The sequence below is a fragment of the Erinaceus europaeus genome, chromosome 6, assembly GCF_950295315.1.
Source record: "Erinaceus europaeus chromosome 6, mEriEur2.1, whole genome shotgun sequence".
Lineage (NCBI taxonomy): Eukaryota > Metazoa > Chordata > Mammalia > Eulipotyphla > Erinaceidae > Erinaceus > Erinaceus europaeus.
In genome coordinates, this window is record NC_080167.1 from 384,158 (window position 1) to 405,773 (window position 21,616).

General features: G+C 48.2%; 1 protein-coding gene across 1 annotated transcript in view; it reads left to right on the top strand.

Annotated features, from left to right (window-relative positions):
• The window catches only part of POLE (DNA polymerase epsilon, catalytic subunit), a 65,499-nt gene that overhangs the window by 33,563 nt on the left and 10,320 nt on the right, over positions 1-21,616 (top strand). Inside the window, exons 24-39 of the mRNA XM_060192698.1 lie at positions 2,316-2,473; positions 2,824-3,019; positions 7,387-7,601; positions 9,229-9,331; positions 9,714-9,794; positions 9,897-10,019; positions 14,930-15,142; positions 15,388-15,597; positions 15,771-15,914; positions 17,694-17,834; positions 17,964-18,117; positions 18,189-18,295; positions 18,883-19,059; positions 19,130-19,353; positions 19,471-19,691; positions 19,967-20,171. Coding sequence (XP_060048681.1) covers positions 2,316-2,473; positions 2,824-3,019; positions 7,387-7,601; positions 9,229-9,331; positions 9,714-9,794; positions 9,897-10,019; positions 14,930-15,142; positions 15,388-15,597; positions 15,771-15,914; positions 17,694-17,834; positions 17,964-18,117; positions 18,189-18,295; positions 18,883-19,059; positions 19,130-19,353; positions 19,471-19,691; positions 19,967-20,171 — 2,672 coding nt within the window. The remainder of the gene's footprint in view (positions 1-2,315; positions 2,474-2,823; positions 3,020-7,386; positions 7,602-9,228; positions 9,332-9,713; positions 9,795-9,896; positions 10,020-14,929; positions 15,143-15,387; positions 15,598-15,770; positions 15,915-17,693; positions 17,835-17,963; positions 18,118-18,188; positions 18,296-18,882; positions 19,060-19,129; positions 19,354-19,470; positions 19,692-19,966; positions 20,172-21,616) is intronic.

The window sequence follows — 21,616 nt, forward strand, 5'->3', positions numbered from 1 at the left end:
ACACGTCAGCATGTGTGTGGGTATTTGGCGTTGGGCTTGTTCACAGCAAGATGGGTGCGTGATAAAATTCTCTGGGCTTTGTGTCAGCAGTATCAAGTGTGGTGTGTGAGGGCCAGGTGGTGGCGCACCTGGTTGAGCGCACATGTTACAGTGCGCAAGGACCCAGGTTTGAGACCACAGTCCCCACCTGCAGGGGAAAGCTTCATGAGTAGTGAAACAGGGCTGCAGGTGTCTCTCTGTCTCCCTCTCTATCTCCCCATCTTGATTTCTAGCTGTTTCTATCCTAAAATAAATAATTTTTTAAAATATTTATTTATTATTTATTTTCCCTTTTGTTGCCCTTGTTTATCATTGTTGTTGTTGTTATTGCTGTCATCGTTGTTGGATAGGACAGAGAGAAATGGAGAGAGGAGGGGAAGACAGAGAGGGGGAGAGAAAGATAGACACCTGCAGACCTGCTTCACCGCTTGTGAAGTGAACCCCCTGCAGGTGGGGAGCCGGGGGCTCGAACCGGGATCCTTATGCCGATCATTGTGCTTTGCGCCACCTGCGCTTAACCCGCTGAGCTACGCCCGACTCCCAATAAATAAATATTTTTAAAAAGTGTAGTGCATGGCATCTGCATTGGACTTGTGGTCAGCACGGTCCCTCTGCCTGCTGTCCCTTTGATCATGGAGACCTCTTCCAGACTTGTCCAAATGTTACTGACACCCGCCCCCTCTTACTGTACTAAGCTGAATTTTTTAGTTTATCTGGAGTACTTTTTCTATTTTTTAAATTTATCTTCCCTTTTGTTGCCCTTGCTGTTTTTCATTGTTGTTGTAGTTGTTGAAGTCATCGTTGTTGGATAGGACAGAGAGAAATGGAGAGAGAAGGGGAAGACAGAGAGGAGGAGAGAAAGACAGACACCTGCAGACCTGCTTCACAGCCTGTGAAGGGACACCCCTGCAGGTGGGGAGCCGGGGGTCTTGAACCGGGATTCTTAGGCTGGTCCTTGCACTTTGCACCATGTGCACTTAACCCGCTGTGCTACCGCTTAACTCCCGTACTTTTTTTTTTTTTGCCTCCAGGTCTATCACTAGGGCTCAGTGCCTACATCATGAATCCACTGCTCCTGGAGGCTATTTTTCCCCTTTTTTGTTGCCCTTGTTGTTTTATCATTCTTGTGGTTATTGTTGTTGATGTTGTTGTTGTTGGATAGGACAGAGAGAAATGGAGAAAGGACGGGAAAACAGAGAGGAGGAGAGACAGACAGACACCTGCAGACCTACTTTACCACCTGTGAAGGGGCCCCACTGCAGGTGGGGAGCCTGGGGCTTGAACTTGGATCCTTACGCCCGTCTTTGCGCTTTGCGTGCCTGCACTTAACCCGCTGCGCTACCACCCGACCCCCTGGAGTACTTTTTTTGTACTAAAAGTTGCTCCTGACTCTCCTGCATTTTCTCTGTCTCAGTTCTGGATCAGTGGTTTTGCCGAGGAGGTAGGTTCATTGGAGATTATGTTGGAAATCATACTGGGTGCTTCTCGGTGTGAGTGTACTTGTTGTGCAGCCTGAGTTCACATGGAAAGTAGTTTCTGGTTTGTACTACTGTAAGCAGTGACTTCATTGATGGTAGTGCCATGTTTCCACACAGTCATTTTTGCCTGAGCCTTACTGCCTAGTCAAAACTGAACTTCTCAGTCACTGTGGGCTGACCTCTGCAGTTCTCTGGTGGAGTCTGCCACTCATGAAGATGAAGTTAGGCTCACTTGTGCCTGCTCTCAGTACTTGCTTGGGGTCATTTGGATGAATATTTTCTAATTTGCGTACAGTAAGATTCACTCTTTGTACAGTGCGGTTGTGTTGGTGTGTGCCCCACAGAACAGACAGAAGAGCCTGGACTCTGTTCCTCCTAGCCCTCCTACCCCCCACCCCTGACTGCCCCAGAGTATTCTTTGTGCTGTAACTTTGCCCTTTTCTGAATATCCTGCGGATGAAAACAGGGTGTGTGACTCTCTGGACATGGCAGTATTGACTTGTCAATGTTGGGCATGTATCACAGCTAGACCCCTTCCACTTTCCAAGTGGTGTTCAAGCATAGAAGGGCCCCAGTTTGTCATCCTGGCCACTGTTTGAAGGGCAGCTGATTGTTTTTCTGTTTTTTTTTTTTTTTTTTTTTTAACCAGAGCACAGATCAGCTCTGGCTTATGGTGGTGCAGGGGGATTGAACCTGGGACTTCAGAACCTCAGTCTCTGCATAGTTATTTTGCTATCTACCCCCTGCCACAGCTGGTTGTTTTTCCGAAGTTACAAGTTTCCGCCCCCTTGTTTGCAGGAAGGCTTCACCAACCATCAGTACCAGGAGCTGGCTGAGCCTTCTTCACTCACCTATATCACCCGTTCAGAGAACAGTATTTTCTTTGAGGTAGATGGACCCTACCTTGCCATGATCCTTCCGGCCTCCAAAGAGGAAGGCAAAAAACTAAAGAAGAGGTAGGAATTCATTCTGTCTCTGGTGCTGAGGATGAAAAGGGTGGGTTAGCTTTAACAGCTCATCTAGGAAATGGACTGAAAATCAACAGCTTCGGTTCTTTTATTTGGGCCTTTTTTGTTGAGTTTGGAAAGCTGTCAGCACTGTTGCCCCAGCTTTGTTCTCCTGTCTAATTGTAGTTCAACAGGCTACAAACTGTCTGTCATTTGGTGTTTGTGGAGCATAGAACTGAGGGTGCAGAGGTGTCTGCTTCCTGCTGTATGCTGGAGGGAGAGAGAGAAGAGGGGCCAAAGTGCCAGGCCAGAGAGCAGCTCCTCTCAGCTTCTTCTCTGCCTTGCTCATCTCTGTCTAGGTACGCTGTGTTCAATGAAGACGGATCCCTGGCTGAGCTGAAGGGCTTTGAGGTCAAACGTCGTGGGGAGCTGCAGCTGATTAAAATCTTCCAGTCCTCTGTGTTTGAGGCCTTCCTCAAGGGCAGCACCTTGGAAGAAGTATATAGTTCTGTCGCCAAAGTGGCTGATTACTGGCTGGACGTGCTGTATAGCAAGGTGAGACCGAACCCCCAGAGAGGAAGGTGGTATGAGCTCAGCAAGTCTGAGAAAATCCAAGACTTGTTGAGTTTCAGTGACTCTCAAACCCTCAACTTCTGCCTGTAGTGGTAGAATTTTCTTTTTTTTTTTTTCCTTTTTGCCTCCAGGGCTATTGCTGGGGCTCGGTGCCTGCACTATGAATCCACTGCTCCTGGAGGCCATTTTTTCCCTTTTGTTGCCCTTGTTTTTCAGTGTTGTTATTACTATTATTGCTGTCGTTGTTGTTGGACACGACAGAGAGAAATCGAGGGGGGGGGAGAAGACACCTGCAGACCTGCTTCACCGTCTGTGAAGTGACTCCCCTGCAGGTGGGGAGCTGGGGGCTCAAACCGGGATCCTCACGCCAGTCCTTGTGCTTTGCGCCACGTGTGCTTAACCCGCTGCGCTACCGCCCGACTCCTAGTGGAAGAGTTTTCTAAAGGAAACAAATACCCTGTTGACAAAGGCACTGGAAGAGGGAGTTTACCACCAAACCAGCATCTTTGATTGTTATTATCTGTCTGTCTGTGTGTCTGTCTATTGCTCTTTTTTATTTATTAGAGAGAAACATAGGAGAGAGAAAGAGCCAGACATCACTCTGGTACATGTGCTGCCGAGGATTGAACTTAGGATCTCATGCTTGAGAGTCCAATGCCTTATCCACTGTGCCACCTCCTGGACAACTCTTTCTCTATTTATCATAACTGGTGCTTTACCACTCCAGGGTGACTTTTTCAGATAGAGATCAAGGGGGAGAGAGAGTAAAAGAGACCACAGCACTAAAGCTTTTGTCAGTGCAGTCGGGGGCAAGGATCAAACCTGGGTCATGCACATGGCAAAGCAGCAGACTATTTAAGTGAGCTATTTTGCCACTCCTACCTCTTTGATGTTTAAGACCTTTGTAAACGCTTTACAGGTGCACATGATTTTATAGTTTACATGATTTTATGTGGCTGCTGACCTACCTAGTTCCACCGTCCAGCATCAGAGAAACTGCAGGCCTCCCTGTGATAAATGGTGTGTGTCAGACATCTCTGGCACATTTCACACCCTCTTCTGCACTGTTTATAAGATAGAGTCTTTTTTTCCCCCCCCAGAGCACTGCTCACCTCTGGTTTATGGTGGTGTGGGGATTGAACCTGGGACTTTGGAGACTCAGGCATGAGAGTCTCCTTGCATAGCTATAACTATTATGTTATCTACCTCCATCCTTTATTTTTTTAATTAAGAGAAATTGTGAAGAATGATAGAGAGGCCAGTTGGTGGCACACATGGTTGGGCACACGTGTTCTACTGTGCAAGGCCCCAGGTTCAAGCCCTTGGTCTCCACCTACAGAGGGAAAGCTTTACAAGTGGTGAAGCAGTGCTGCAGGTATCTCTCTGTCTCTCTCCTCTGTATCTCTTCCTACCCTCTCAATTTCTGGCTGTCTCTACCCAATAAAGGTAATAATAATAATTATTATTATAATAAAGAGTGATAGAGAAAGAACCAGATATCACTTTGTTATGTATGCTGCAAGGGATTGAACTCAGGACCTCATGCTTGTGAGTCCAATGCCTTATCCATTGCGCCGCCTCTCAGACCACCATGATAGAGATTTTCTAAGTTAAGAATGCTAAAATACTATCGAACATTTTTCTTACTTCCTTTGCTTTGTGGGCTTCTGCTTCTTGAAATGTCATCTTGTTCAAAATATAGAGTTGGGAGTTGGGCGGTAGCACAGCGGGTTAAGCGCAGGTGGCGTAAAGCGCAAGGACCGGCCTAAGGACCCTGGTTCAAGTCCCTGGCTCCTCACCTGCAGGGGAGTTGCTTCACAAGCAGTGAAGCTAGTTTGCAGGTGTCTGTCTTTCTCTCCCCCTTTCTGTCTTCCCCCCCTCCATTTCTCTCTGTCCTGTCCAACAACGACATCCATAATAACTACAACAATAAAACAACAAGGGCAACAGAAGGGAATAAATAAATAAATATTTTTAAAAATATAGAGTTGACTCATGGTGAGAGTAAGTCACACAGAATGCTGTGAGCTGAGCAAAATTTGTGTGTGTTGGGCATCAAAGAAGATAGCTAACAGGAAGAAGATAGGTTAAGGGAGCATCTTGGGTGGGTGGGGTTTGCAGAGGAGCAGCACCCTCCCTTGTCATTCAGAGCACCCTTTATTGCTCATTGCTGTTATGACAGTTAATACGCCAGTTCTTCCAGAACCCCCAGCTGTCAATGTTTCTCTTTCCTCTGCCTGGCTGTCCCCTTCCTGTGCTTTTCCTGTAGGAGAGATCACTGGTTCTTCTGCCTTTCTCCCTTTTCTGCAGTTTTGTTTGTTTTTTTTTAGCTTATTAATGGGAGATACTTAAGTTTGATAAAGGTTTCTTGATATTTTCTGCATAGCTTAATGATCTAGAAGTTAATGCTTTTTGGTGCCAGGAGATGGCTCACCCAGTAGAGTGTGTGAGGACTCAAGTAGTGTGTGTGGTTCAAGCTCCTGGCTGCCCCAGGGGAGGGAGTGCTTGCTTGCATAGGGAAGGTTCAGGAGCAGTGGAGTGGTGTATGGCGTGTCCTCTCTCTGGCCTTTTTTTTTTTTTTTTTTTTGCCTCCAGGGTTATCACTGGGGTTTGGTGCCTGCACTGCAAATCCACTGCTCCTGTTGGCTATTTTTTTCTATTTTTTTGGCTAGGGCTGAGAAAAATTGAGAGAGGAAGGGAAGATAGGGTGAGAGAAAGACATCGGAAGACCTGCTTCACCGCTTTGGAAGTGACACCCCCTGCAGGTAGAGGGCTGGGGACTCAAACTGGGATCTTTACTTTGATCCTTGCACTCTGCACGATGTGCCTTTAACCTGCTGCACTACTGCCAAGCCCCCCCTGTCCTTTTATCTTAAAAACAAAAAGCGCACCTGGCGCAAAGCGCTAGGACCAGTGTAAGGATCCCAGTTTCGGCTCCCGGCTCCCCACCTGCAGAGGAGTTGCTTCACAGGCAGTGAAGCAGGCCTGCAGGTGTCTTTCTCTCCCCCTCTCTGTCTTCCCCTCCTCTCTCCATTTCTCTCTGTCCTATCTAACAACAACAACATCACCAACAACAATGATGAAAAACAACAAGGGCAACAAAAAGGGAAAATAAATATTTTTTAAAAAGCAGGGAGTCGGGCAATAGCACGGCGGGTTAAGTGCATGTGGCGCAAAGCACAAGGGCCGGCGTAAGGATCCCTGTTCGAGCCCTCAGCTCCCCACCTACAGGGGAGTTGTTTCACAGGCAGTGAAGCAGGTCTGCAGGTGTCTATCTTTCTCTCCCCTCTGTCTTCCCCTCCTCTCTCCATTTTTAAAAAGTATTTATTTTCCATTTTGTTGTCCTTGTCGTTTTATATTGTTGTAGTTATTATTGTTGTTATTGATATCACCATTGTTACATAGGACATAGAGAAATGGAGAGAGATGGGGAAGACAGGAGGAAAGATAGACAGACATCTGCAGACCTCCTTCACCGCCTGTGAAATGACTCCTCTGCAGTTGGGGAGCTGGGGGCTTGAACCGGGATCTTTACGCTGGTCCTTGTGCTTTGTCCCACATTTACTTAACCTGCTGCGCTACCACTTGACTCCCTTCTCTCTCCATTTCTCTCTGTCCTATCCAACAACAATGACATCAATAACAACAATAATAACTACAACAAAATAACAAGGGCAACAAAAGAATAAATATTTAAAAAAAAAAAAACCCAGAGGAATTGTGTAGGCACAGAGTCCTAGTGACAACCCTATTGCCAAAAATAAAAGTTCAAAGCGTGGAGGTAGATAACAATGGTTATGCAAAGAGATTTTCATAGGTTCAATCCCCTATACCATCATAAACCAGAGCTAAGCAGTGCTCCGGTTAAAAAAAAAAAGTAGGGAATCTTGTGGTAGCACAGCAGGTTAAGCGCAGGTGGTGCAAAGCTCATAGACTGGCGTAAGGATCCCAGTTCAAGCCCCCGGCACCCCACCTGCAGGGGAGTCGCTTCACAAGCAGTGAAACAGGTCTGCAGGTGTCTTTCTCTCCCCCTCTCTATTTTCCCCTCCTCTCTCCACTTCTCTCTATCCTATCCAACAACGACAACAATAATAACTACAATAATAAAACAAGGGCAACAAAAGGGAATAAATAAATAAATTATTTTTTTTAAAGGTTGAGTTTTAAGTATGGCTGCACCTAAGTGACTGAGGCAGCCTCTGGGGTTTCCCTACTGCCTTCAGCATGTCTGGCTGAGGAGCAGGATTCTGCAAGAGTTGAGTTCCAGGTGAGCATGATGCCCTTTGCCTTGGGCGACATTTCACCCATCACCTCTCTCTCTCTCTCTCTCTCTCTCTCTCTCTCTCCAGGCAGCTAACATGCCTGACTCTGAGCTGTTTGAGTTGATCTCTGAGAACCGCTCCATGTCTCGGAAACTGGAAGACTATGGGGAGCAGAAGTCCACGTCCATCAGCACAGCCAAGCGGCTCGCCGAGTTCCTGGGGGACCAGATGGTGAAGGACGCAGGACTGAGCTGCCGTTATATCATCTCTCGGAAGCCTGAGGGCTCTCCAGTCACAGAGAGGTGCGGTGTCAGGCTTCAGGCAGGCTTTCCCTGAGGACTAGATGCTCAAGTGGAATCCAGGGCCTCATACATGTGGGTCCTGTGCGGGTCCTGTACTGTCCGAGCCATCTCCCTAGATACTACATTGTGTTCAATAGCAAAATCTGGGAATGTAAGTGACCAGCCAGAAAAATGGATACTTGCTTGTTGGTTTGTTTCTGTTTACCAGAGCACTGCTCACCTCTGCCTTGTAGTGGTGCCAGGCATTGAACTTGAAACCATCACCCTCAGACATGAAAATCACTTTGCATACTTATTAAGCTACTTATGCACTGAAACATTATGCAAGAATTTAAATGATTAAGTCACAGCCATGCTACAGCAAGGATGAATACAGCATAGTTCCGTTTATTGTTATTTATTTTTTTTTCTTTTTATTTTATTGTTATTTATTTATTTATTTTTAAAACATTTCTTTTTAAAATTATTTATTTATTTATTCCCTTTTTGTTGTCCTTGTTTTATTGTTGTAGTTATTATTGTTGTCATCGTTGTTGGATAGGACAGAGAGAAATGGAGAGAGGAGGGGAAGACAGAGAGGGGGAGAGAAAGACAGACATCTGCAGACCTGCTTCGCCGCCTGTGAAGCGACTCCCCTGCAGGTGGGGAGCTGGGGGCTCGAACCGGGATCCTTACTCCGGTCCTTGCACTTTGTGCTATGTGCGCTTAACCTGCTGTGCTACCTCCCAACCCCATTATTTATTTATTTTGATGAAAGATAGACACAGAGAGAGAAGCCTGAGCCCTGCTCATCTCTAGCATATGGTGGTGCTGGCAATTGAACCTACAACCTCAAATTCTCACATGTGAGAATCTTTTGCAGAACCGTTGTGCTATCTCCCCAGGCCCAGCATACTTCCCTTTGTATGTGTATAAATTACAGACTGGATGCATGGTACCAGCAGTAGCATAAAGATGCATAAGTGGGGTGAATAAATCCCCAAAGTTGGGATTGTGTTTTCTTCTGTATTGGGAGGGCTGCATGGGAGCTTCAGCCTTGTTTTAATTCTTATACAAATAAACAGGCAGCATTTGGAGTCTTGTAGGATGCAGTGGAGAGCACAGGGGTTTGTTATGTTCTCAGTTTCCAGACCAAGTGGTTGATGGAGGGTGATTCTACATTAAACTATGGTGTTTGAATACAGTGAAGTATGCTCAGCATTAAGTACAAGGCACACCTTCAAAATAAGAGTATTGGGGAGGGGCGGGTGGTAGCACAGTCAGCGTAAGGATGCTGGTTCAAGCTCCTGGCTCCCCAACTACAGGGAGGGTCACTTCACGGGCAGTCTGGTCTGCAGGTGTCTATCTTTCTCTCTCCCTCTCTGTGTTCCCAACTCTCCATTTCTCTCTGACCTATCCAACAGCAACAGCAACAACAAGGGGGAAATAGCCTCCAGGAGCAGTGGATTCGTAGCTGCAGCAATAACTCTGGAGGCCAAAAAAAAAAAAAAGTATTGAATAAACAATGCTTCGGAGCCAGGTTTGAAAGCCTCATTTGCATAGAGAGCACAGGTAGCTTGCGGAGCGCGTGGCTGGCTTGGTTGCGAGATGTCACTTTTGTGAGTTCTATGTCTCTCCCTCTTCCCAGAGCCATTCCACTCGCCATTTTCCAGGCAGAAGCCACAGTGAGGAAACACTTTCTGCGGAAATGGCTTAAGAGTTCTTCCCTTCAGGACTTTGACATTCGAACTGTGAGTGTTGATTTTTCTCCTCGTTGACTAGACACTGAACAGTAGGGGACTGGTGAACAGTAGGGGACTGGTGATCTGCCTTCTGTCTGTCTGCAGTCGTCATTGTTCTGATGTATAACTGATGGTGGCACTGAAGTGCCAGATGCCGGGCAGACCACACTGTCCTTTTGATAGAGGAAAACCAGGCTCGGGCTTGGGGCATTGGTGCCTGCTCAGCCTCCTCCTGACTCTGACCCTGAGGAAGCACTTCAGCTCTCCACTTGTTTCCTCAGAGGGACAGGCAAATTGTAAAGCAAGCGGCCCAGTGCTCAGCCTGGTGACACTAAGCAGGCGGTCCTGAACTTTGTCTTAGTGCCTGCTGTTGCCTGTTTCCTGACTGCAGATTCTGGACTGGGACTACTACATTGAACGACTGGGGAGTGCCATACAGAAGATCATCACCATCCCTGCTGCTCTGCAGCAGGTAAGGTGGGAGCAGTGGAGGCAAGGCCTAGGCAGTCCAGATACAACCCAGACTACTGCCTGGACTATCAGTCGGCTCATGAAGAGTCGCCCCTTCTTGCAGGTAAAGAACCCTGTGCCACGTGTCAAACACCCCGACTGGCTGCACAAGAAGCTGTTGGAGAAGAATGATGTCTACAAGCAAAAGAAGATCAGTGAACTCTTTGTCCTTGAAGGCAAGCGACAGGTAATGGACCTGAGACAATAACCATGTGTCAGGGCTTGGCCCGATCCCCTGAGTACTTAGGGCAGTTCCAGAGTTCTGGCCACATATTTGGGTACTACTACTGTGTGGGTACTTTTTTTTTTTTTTTTAATTAACCAGAGCACTGCTCAGCTCTGGCTTATGGTGGTGCGGGGGATTGAACTAGGAGGAGAGAGAAAGAACCAGACATCACACTGGCACATGTGCAGCCAGGGATCGAACTCGGGATGGGACCTCATGCTTGAGAGTCCAAAGCTTTACCACTGCGCCACCTCCCAGACCACTTGGGTACTACTTCTTTTTTTTTATTTTTGCCTCCAGGGTTATCGCTGGGGCTCAGTGCCTGCACTACCAATCCACTGCTCCTGGAGGCTATTTTTCCCATTTTGTTGCGCTTGTTGTAGTTGTTGTTTTCATAGCTGTTGTTGTTGGATAGGACAGAGAGAAATGGAGAGAGGAGGGCAAGACAGAGGGGGGAGAGAAAGACACCTGCAGACCTGCTTCACCACTTGCAAAGCGACCTCCTACAGGTGGGGAGCCGGGGACTCGAACCGGGATCCTTACATTGGCCCTTGTGCTCTGGACTTTGGTGCTACTTATAACCTTACTGTATGCAAGTCCTGCTCACTTGGATTTTAATGTTTAAGTATTTTATTTATCGAAGCTATCCCTCAAAGATAAGGGTATAAAAATAATGAAAAACTTGTATACCTAGTAAATGTTAATTACCCCCTCGGGGGCCGGCCGGTGGTGCAGCAGGTTAAGCACACATGGCACAAAGCACTAGGACTAGTGTAAAGACCCAGGTTCAAGCCCTTGGCTCCCCACCTGCAGGGGGTTCGCCTCACAAGCAGTGAAGCAGATATGCAGGTGTCTATCTTTCTCTCTCCCTCTTCTGTTATCCCCTCCTTTCTTGATTTCTCCCTGTCTTATCCAACAACAATGATAAACAACAAGGGCACAATAGAGGGGGGGGGAAATTACCCACCCCCAGAAAATGACCCTAAAAAAGCTGACATATCAGACAAAATAGTCTCTTATTAAATGCATTTTTTTATTTGTTATTAATAGTGTCAGTAGTGGCTTACGAGACTAAGATTATGGGTTATAGTTTCACACCAAACTTCTGTGTCCCCACCCTCTCACCTCCCAAAAAGGTGAGAAAACCATAGTTTTCACAAAGTTTTAGAAACTGTTTCTGGGTTTTTTGTTTGCTTTTTCCAAGTTTATGTGTATCAGTTCTCTAGATTCCTTTTTTTTTTTTTAAGTATTTATTCATGAGAAAGAACCAGACGTGGTCTGGGAGGTGGCACAGTGGATAAAGCATTGGACTCTCAAGCATGAAGTCCTGAGTTTTATCCCCGGCAGCACATGTACCAGAGTGATGTCTGGTTCTTCCTTTCTTTCTTTCTTTTTTTTTTTTAATATGTCATTTATTTATTAATGAATAAATCACTCTGGTACATGTGCTGCCAGGGCTTGAACTCAGGACCTCATAGTTGAGAATCTAATGCGTTATCTACTGAGCCGCCTGCCGGACCACTCAGTTCTCTAGATCCCACTTAATGAAACCACTGTGGTCTGGGAGGTGGCCCAGTGGATTAAGCAATGGACTCTGAAGCATGAGGTGCTGAGTTCGATCCCCGGCAGCACATGTACCAGAGTGATGTCTGGTTCTTTCTCTCCTCCTATTTTTCTCATGAATAAATAAATTCTTTTAAAAAAGAATGAAACCACCTGGTAGTTGTCTTATTTTGCTATGCAAAATCACTCACAATTCCATCTATTTTGTCCTAAAGGATGCATTATCACCTTTTTGATTGCAGAGTAGTATTCCATGGAGGATACAGTTATAGCTTATCTATCCAGTTACCTGTTTATGGAAATTTAGGCTGTTTCCACTCTTTGACTATTGTGAAAAATGCAGCTATGAACAGAGGGGGTGCCTAAGTCCCTTTTAATTAGTGTTTGCATGTCCTTTGGATAAATGAGTAAGAAGGTATTGCCAGATCCTAAGGTACTTCCTTTTTTATTTGTTTAAGGGCTCTCCAAACAGTCTTCTAAAGGGGTTGAATCTCCAAATACACCTTTTTTTTTCAAAGATTTTTTTATATTTATTTATTTTCCCTTTTGTTGCCCTTTTTTTATTGTTGTTGTTATTGGTTTGATGTCATCATTGTTGGATAGGACAGAGAAAAATGGAGATAGGAGGGGGAGACAGAGGAGAAAAAGAGAGACACCTGTAGACCTGCTTCACCACCTTTAAAGACTTAATTTATTTTTAAATTTTATTATATTTTTAAAATTTGTTTATTGGATCAAGACAGAGAAATTAGGAGGAGAGAAGGAGATAGGGAGAGAGACAGACTCCTGCTGCCCTGCTTCACCACTTGAGAAGCTTTCCCCCTACAGGTGGGGCAGGGACTTGAACCTGGGTTCTTGTGCACTCTAATGTGTGCTTAACCGGGTATACCACCACCTGGCCCCAAGACAAAATAGTCTTTAAACCAAAAAGTATTAGAGATATGGTTGGTTGTTGAATAATACAATCATAGTGAATTAAAGTGTCTAATAACTACTAATGGGGGCTGGTTGGTGGCGCACCAGGTTGAGTGCACATGGCAAGAAGTGCAAGGACCAGCGTAAGGATCTCATTTGAGCCCTCGGCTCCCCACCTGCAAGGGGTAGTCACTTCACAAGTGGTGAAGCAGGTCTGCAGGTGTCTGTCTTTCTCTCCACCTCTCTGTGTTACCCTCCTCTCTTGATTTCTCTCTGTCCTATCCAACAACAGTGATAACAATAATAATAATGGCAACAATGAACAACAAGGGCAACAAAAGGGGAAAAAATGGTCTCCAGGAGCAGTGGATTCGTAGTGCAGGCACCGAGCCTGAGCCATAATCCTAGAGGCCAAAAGAAAATAATAATAACTCTACTAATGTAATTTCAAATTTAAAAATATAGAACATAGCCTAAAAATGGGAAAGACAGACCAAAAAAAGGAAGGAAAAAAAATAACCTAATTAGTGACCTAGGAGGTGGTTTTTTTTTTTTTTTTTTTTTTTTTTGCCTTCAGGGTTATTGCTGGGGTTCCGTGCCTGCACCATGAATTCACTGCTCCTGGAAGCTATTTTTTCCCCTTTTGTTAGCCTTGTTGTAGTTATTATTATTGTTGTTGATGTCATTGTTGGATAGGATAGAGAGAAATGGAGAGAGGAGGGAAGACAGAGGGGGGGGAGAGAAAGACAGACACCTGCAGACCTGCTTCACCGCCTGTGAAGCGACTCCCCTGCAGGTGGGGAGCCAGGGGCTCGAACCGGGATCCTAACGCGGTCCTTGCGCTTTGCGCCATGTGCGCTTAACCCGCTCTGCTACCACCAGACTCCCTTGTTTTGTTTTGTTTTGTTTTGTTTTGTTTTGTTTTGTTTTTAAAACCAGAGCACTGCTCAGCTCTAGTTTATGGTGGCACAAGGGATTGAGCATGGGAATTTGGAGCCTCAGGCATGAGAGTCTCTTGGAATGACTATTATGGTATCTATCCTACCTCCTAGAGCTTTTTTATTCTAGTAAATGCAAATATTGTTAAACTTAAAAAACCATGTTTCGGTTGGTGTTCTTTTGCTCAATAGCTAGGAAAGCTTAGATGAACAGGACCATCTCCTAGAAGAATTTTGCAAGTTGATCTATTAAATAGAAAGCCTGGAGGAACTTTAACCATATAATGATGTTGAATTATAGTAAAAAGAAATAAGCCATTAGGCCCAAATGGTCTTTCAGACAATTTAAACGTTAGAACAAACTGTTTCAGAGAATGGAAATCGAGAACACTGATACCTGCTTGATAGCTTGGTAGCACCTCTGTCTATGGTGACACTAACAGGAAGGCCATAGGCTGGGCTGAGAGATGCAGAGCCCCCACCAGACCACACACTAGTGAATAGAAGCAGTGGTCTTAGGGGGCCAGGTGTTGGCACACCTGGTTAAGCGCACATGTTACTATGTGCGAGGATCAGGTTCAAACCCTCAGGCCCAACCTGTAGGGAGAAAGCTTTGTGAGCGGTAAAGCAGTGTTACAGGTGTCTCTCTTTTTCTCGATCACCCTTTCCCTCTTGATTTCTGGCTATCCAATAAGTGAATGAAGTTTTGGGTTTTTTTTTTAGTTAAAAAAAGGTGGGTTGGGCGGTAGCGCAGCGGGTTAAGTGCACATGGCACAAAGCACAAGGACCGGCGTAAGAATCCCGGTTCGAGCCCCCAGGGGAGTTGCTTCACAGGTGGTGAAGCAGGTCTGTAGAATTCTATTTTTCTCTCCCCCTCTCTGTTTTCCCCATCTCTCTCCATTTCTCTCTGTCCTATCCAACGATGATGACATCAATAACAACAACAATAATAATAACTACAACAACAATGAAACAACCAGGGCAACAAAAGGGGGAAAAAAAAAAAGTGGATTCGTGGTGGTGCAGGCACCAAGCTCCAGCAATAACCCTGGAGGTGCAAAATATATATATTGGCCACAGGAGCAGTGGATTTGTAGTATAGGCACCCAGCACTGGAGACAAAAATAAATAAAAGCAGTAGAAGTGTGACCTTGGAAGATGTATGCAAGGAGTGTTAAGTGTTTTAACTCTAGCAATCTCCTTTAGTTCACTCATCGATGAAGGAGAAGACTCAATTACTAGATGCAGAAAGAACGTTTGGTTAACATTCTTTGTGCAGGAGACTTCAGAACACTTGAAATCAGAAAAGACAGGATATACCGCTGATGAAATTCATCAGTCAAAGCACACTAGCATTCTGTTTAAAGGCAAAACACTAAAGCACTGAAGTGAGACTGGATGCTTATTACTGCCAATTGTGTTCATCATTCTATGGAGTCTTCTGGATCTTTGCAGGTGGGCATGGTCCAGGTTGAGGATGGCACCCAGAGCCTAGGCACCTCTGACATGGAGGACTTGGGCCAAACGAAGCCACCCCATCCTCCAGTGCCCATCGCTACAAAGAGGAAGCGTGTCCTGTGGGAGAGCCAGGAGCAGTCCCAGGACCTGGAATTGTCGGTGCCTTGGCAGGAAATACTGGGACAGCCCCCTGCCCTCGGAACCACCCAGGTAAGAAACCTCAGGGAGTCAAGTGGTGTCTGTGAAGGAACAGAATGCCAGGGAGACCCAGAGCGACACCCTCTCTGCTGAGGTACGCTGACATCACAGGGACGCCTGAGCAGGCCTGGTGTGAAGCCAGGCCTTGTTGATGTCGGCTCAGGGGCTATGGAAGGACTTCCCCATCTCTGCTCTGATCAGACTGTGCTTGGTATGTATATTGCTGCTGCTTCTGAGCCAGCCACCGTCTCTCCCAGGAAGAGTGGCTGGTCTGGCTACGGTTCCACAAGAAGAAGTGGCAGCTGCAAACCCGACAACGCCTGGCTCTCAAGAAGCGACAGCGCCTGAGTGTGGCAGAGGGCGGCCCACGATTGGGGGCTGTGAGGGATGTGCCAGCCACAGGGCTGGGAGGCTTCTTGAGACGAGCAGCCCGTAGCATCCTGGACCTCCCGTGGCAGATTGTGCAGGTGCGCTGCTCAGTGGGAGGGGATAGCCGGGACAGCAGCATGCTGGCCTAGTAGGGACATCGCTGGCTGCCCACCCCAGTGTACCCTATGGATAGAGCAAAGCAGGCACTGTGCTCGCAATTGGAGCTGACTCAGTGACGGGATCCCACAGCTAATCACTGTTTCCCTTCCAGATCAGCGAGACCTCCCAGGCTGGCTTGTTCAGGCTCTGGGCTGTCATCGGCAGCGACCTGTACTGCATCAAGCTGAACATTCCTCGTGTGTTCTATGTGAACCAGCGTGTGGCTAAAGCAGAAGAAGGACCTTCATACCGCAAGGTACAGGAGCCCTTGGTGGACAGTGACTCAGTGCAGGACTTACAAGCATGAGTCCCCATATTCAAACCCTAGTACCACAAATGCCAAAGTGATACTCTGCTTCTTTGTCTTCTTTCTCCTTAATGAACAGATTTTTCTAAATAAGGCACACAGTTCAGTGACTTAGTGACATACACACAGAAACCCCATTCTGCTTAGAAGACTCCCCTCTTAGCTGCTTCACAGGCGCTGAAGCGGGTCTGCAGGTGTCTGTCTTTCTCTCCCCTCTCTGTCTTCCCCATCTCTCCATTTCTCTCTGTCCTATCCAACAATGATAACATCAATAACAATAATAATAACTACAACAATAAAACAAGGGCAACAAAAGGGAATAAATAAATATTTTAAAAAAGAAGAAGAGGGGGGTCGGGCAGTAGCATAGCAGGTTAAGTGCATGTGACGCAAAGTGCAGGGACCGGCGTAGGGATCCCCGTTCGAGCCCCCAGCTCCCCACCTGCAGGGGAATCACTTCACAGGCGGTGAAGCAGGTCTGTAGGTGTCTGTCTTTCCTTCCTCTCTCCATTTCTCTCTGTCCTATCCCAACAACGAACGGCATCAACAACAACAATAATAACCATAACAAACCTACAACAACAAGGGCAACAAGGGGGGGAGGCCTCCAGGAGCAGTGGATTCATGGTGTAGGCACTGAGCCCCAGTAATAACCCTGGAGGCAAAAAAATAAGAAGACGACTCCCAAGGCTAAGCGGTAGCACAGCTGGTTAAGCACACAAGCAGCAAAGTGCAAGGACCCGGTTCAAGCCCCCGGCTCCCCACCTGCAGGGGAGTCGCTTCACAAGCGGTGAAGCAGGTCTGCAGGTGTCTGTCTTTCTCTCCCTCTCTCTGTCTTCCCTTCCTCTATCGAATTCTCTCTGTCCTATTCAACAATGACAGCTATAACAATAATGTTAACGACGACGATAAGCAACAAAAGGGAAAAAAATGGCCTCCAGGAGCAGTGGATTCATAGTGCAGGCACCGAGCCCCAGCAATCACCCTGAAAGCAAAAAAAAAAAAGAGAGAGAGAGAGGAAGACAGCCCTCTTCCAGCTATCAGAAACCATAGGGCCACATTCTGCCCCATAATTCACCTGTTCTGTATGTTGCGTGTATGTAGAATCTTAAGAACCAGTGGCCTTGCCTTCAGTTTCAGAGGAGCCTTCCCAGTACTCGTGTTTGTGTCCTCTGTAGCACTTAGCTGTTGCTAGGATTCTACCCAAAAACTCACGTGTCAGTCAAAGTTCAGGGCGCCAGTATGCCGGGCTAGCTTCGCGGGCGAGAGACAGAGACGACCAGAAACTCATGGCTGAGCTGAGAACGCAGTTTAATCTTTATTCACAAGCAGGCAAGCAGTCCAACAACCTAATCATAACACAATCCTGTCCTGCCTTTTTCTCCTCCACCAGAAGAATCAGGAACCAAGGAAGTACGTAGGATAGGGGGCGGGGAGAAGGAAGAAGCACGAACTAGCAAGGACTAAACCAGAATCTCCCGGAGGCAGGGGGAGTGAGACCAAAGCAGTGTAACAGAACGACCGTGTAAATAGACCACAACGTCAAGCAGTGTAACAGAAGGGCTCCCAGAAGCAGAACTAGAAGCAGAGCAACAGTCATGTACAAAGCTTCAGGGGCATGTCTCCTGCTGAGGTGCCAGGCGTATAACAAACTGACATTGTTTCAGGACAGGACTTGCTGGTGTATTTGTAACTGGGAACAACTAACACTGGCTGTCTTGTCATCAGGTTAACCGAGTCCTGCCTCGCTCCAACATGGTCTACAATCTCTACGAGTACTCAGTGCCAGAGGATATGTACCAGGAGCATATCAATGAGATCAACACAGAGCTGTCAGCCCCAGACATAGAGGGAGTGTATGAAACTCAGGTAACTGCCTCCCAGCCGGGCTGCCCAGGAATCCAGCTGGAGGACAGCGGGAAGGGAATGGCACCAGAGGTGGTGGGCAGTGGCTGGCATCAGCTCCCCGTCAGCTGCCCCTATTTGTCCCTTCTCCAGGTGCCCCTACTGTTCCGGGCCTTGGTACAGCTGGGCTGCGTGTGTGTGGTCAACAAACAGCTGGTGAAGCATCTTTCGGGATGGGAGGCAGAAACCTTTACCCTCGAGCACTTGGAGATGCGTTCCCTGGCCCAGTTTAGCTACCTGGAACCAGGTATATTGTGTTCTGCCACCCTTAGTCACCACTCCTCTCGCGTGTCGACTGACAGCTCTGTCCTCCTGCAGGAAGCATCCGCCACATCTACCTGTACCACCATGCGCAGGGCCACAAAGCACTCCTGGGTGTGTTCATTCCCTCTCAGCGCCGGGCATCCGTGTTTGTGCTGGATACCGTGAGTCCTGGCTGGCTGGGGAGGAGCTGTGACACCGGGCACCCCTTACTGACGAGAGCCACCGTGACTACACTGGACACATAATCTTGCCACTCACCTGCTCTCCAGTCTCCCTCCTCCTCCCACATGGAGAAGGCTGATGGGGACTGGGTGATGTCAGACCTGGTAGAACACATATATGACCATGCACAAGAATGGGCTTCAGGCCCCCATCCCCACTCCTCACCTGCAGGAGAGAAGCGCACAAGCAGTGGAGCAGGGCTGCAGGTGTCTCTTTGTCTTTCCGTCTCCCCTTCCCTCACAATTTCTCTGTCTTGACTCTTAAAAAAAAGCCATCATGGTTTTGTTGTTCAGGCATCAAGCCCCAGCAGTAACCCACACACACACTCTTTAATTTGATAGGCCAGAGGGAGAGAGACATCTGCAGCCCTGCTTCACTGCACATGAAGCTTCCCCCCTGCAGGTGGGGACCAGGGGCTCAAACCCAGGTCCTTGAGTATGGTACCGTGTGTAGTGAAGCAAGTGTGCCATCACCTGGCCTCTAAAAACAATTATAAGGAAGAAAGGCTGACAGAGTCTTTGTTCAGGTACGAAGCAACCAGATGCCCAGTCTCAGCACCTTGTACTCAGCTGAGCACAGCCTCCTCCTTGAGAAAACAGGCCCTGAGCTCCTGCCTCCCCCCAAACACACCTTTGAGGTGCGTGCTGAAACTGACTTGAAGACCATCTGCAGAGCCATCCAGCGCTTCCTGCTGGCCTACAAGGTACGTGGGGGTTCCCTTCTGGGAGCCTCTCCCCTATGCCAGCCCACCCAGCAGTTTTCCCCCTGGCCAGGAGGAGCGCCGAGGACCCACACTCATAGCTGTGCAGTCCAACTGGGAACTGAAGAGGCTGAGCAGCGAAGTGCCTGTCCTGGAGGAGTTCCCGCTGGTCCCACTACGTGTGGCTGACAAGATCAGCTACGGGGTCCTTGACTGGCAGCGCCAGGGGGCCCGGCACATGATCCGCCACTACCTCAACCTGGACACTTGTCTGTCGCAGGCCTTCGAGATGAGCAGGTAGCAGGTGGCAAGGCTTACGACCCCATTACCGCGGTGCCGGCCCCTCCCTGGCTGCGCCCTCCCCTGCCCCTACTAGCACCACCCCAGCCTGGCTCTGACATGCTCACTGTGTAGGTACTTCCACATTCCCATCGGGAACCTGCCCGAGGACATCTCCACGTTCGGCTCTGACCTCTTCTTCGCCCGGCACCTCCAGCGCCACAACCACCTGCTCTGGCTGTCCCCCACATCACGCCCTGATCTTGGCGGCAAGGAGGCAGACAACAACCGTCTCGTCATGGAGTTCCATGATCAGGTGCCTGTGGAACTCAACAATTCCGGCTGCTATTCCACAGGTAGGTGGCTCACAGGCCAGAGCAACTGGTGCTCTGCCACTTGAGTCCTGACCGAGGCGGGGGGTGCGCTGCCTGCCATTGTGGGGCTGAGGCTGCAGGACACCCGGGGGTGTGGCAGGCCCCTCCAGTGTGGGGCTGAGGACACACAGAAGTACAGCAGGCTCATAGTCACCATGCTGGGTATGTTCCCTTTATCATGGTGGGCTCTGAACACGGTGCTGGGGAGTTTGAAGCCTGAAGTGGTGTGGATTCTGGAGCTGGGTATCTCCCTGCAGTGTGTGTGGAACTGGATGTGCAGAACCTGGCTGTGAACACCATCCTGCAGTCTCACCACGTCAATGACATGGAGGGCGCAGACAGCATGGGCATCAGCTTCGACGTGATTCCGCAGGCCTCCCTGGAGGACATGATCACAGGCAACCAGGCTGCCAGCGTCCCGGCCAGCTACGATGAGACGGCGCTCTGCTCCAGCACCTTCCGGTGGGCACCCTCTCCCTGACCCTTGGTCTCTCACAGGTGGGACAGCTGAGCTCGGGGTCTAGAAGGAGCTTTACAAACATTTCTGCCCTCTTCCGTTGCCTGGGGAAACCAGAGCAAAGGCATTTTTCCTGGTGCTTCTCTCACACAGCCCGGAGCCCGGAGCTGACACAGACCAGGCTCCTTCCCATCTCCAGCTCTTGCTACTCAGGTACCTTACCCTCTGCTCAGCTCACAGACTGGGTGCCTGTGCACCCAGCCAGGTGGACAGAGTGAGCACCCCGTGGTTTAGGGTATGAGGACTACTCAGGACAGTAGCATGGATGCTTGGAACCCTGAACACCCTGCGCCCACCTTGGTGTGGCTTGACCCATGGGGAGACGAGGGAGTCGGGCAGAGGCTATCTCTCTGCTATGGTACAATTCAGGGTGGGAGGCTGGCAGTCATGCTTGTCTTGTGATGACTCCAAGTTCTTTAGGGGCCAAGTGGTGGTACGCCTGTTTGTTTGTTTTTCCAGAGCACTGCTCAGCTTTGGTTCATGGTGGTGTGGGGGACTGAGACATCGGAGCCTCAGGCATCAAGAGTCTCTTTGCATAACCATTATGCTGTCTACCCCTCCCCAAGCAGTGTATCTGGTTAAAGTACATAGGTCATGTGCAAGGACCGGAGTTCAAGCCCCCAGACCCTACCTGCTTGGGGGAAGCTTCATGAATGGTAGAACAGTACTGCAGGTGTCTTTCTTCCCCTATCTTGCCATTCCCTCTCAGTTTGTCTCTGTCTTATTAAAAAAAAAAAAAAATTAAATACTTTCCAAAGTTCTTTAGCCATTGCTTCTATTGCTTCCTCATAAGTGGAGGCCAAGACTTGGGGGACTGGACAGGGAAGCCACTGCCGGCTAGGGGGCACGCAGAGAGGAAGGTGTGTGTGGTGCACTTAGAGCCTGCCGGGGCACAGAATGGACATGTAGTGCTGAGAAGTCTGGGCCAGTCAACAGAAAGGTTGCCTGAGGGGTGACTTTGTGGTGCTGTGGCGGAGTCCTTGCAGGGCCACTGCCAGCACCCCATCCTGCTCTGAACAGCTTGTGTTGAGGGAGAGGCTGAGGCCTCACCTAAGTTGAGGTGTCTGCATTGTCGGGCAAGAGGTGGTGGTTCGGTAGGGAACCAGTGCTGTGACTCGCCTTTCACCTGCTTTCTTTTCTTTTCTGTCCTTTTTTAATTTATTTATAAAAAGGAAATATTGGGTTCGAGCCCCCAGCTCCCCACCTGCAGGGGAGTCGCTTGACAGGTAATGAAGCAGGTCTGCAGCTGTCTTTCTCTCCCCCTGTCTTCCTCTCTTCTCTCCATTTTTCTCTGTCCTATCCAGCAACAAGGACATCAATAACAACAATAAAAATTTTTTAAAAAGGAAACATTGACAAAACCATAGGATAAGAGGAGTACAACTCCACA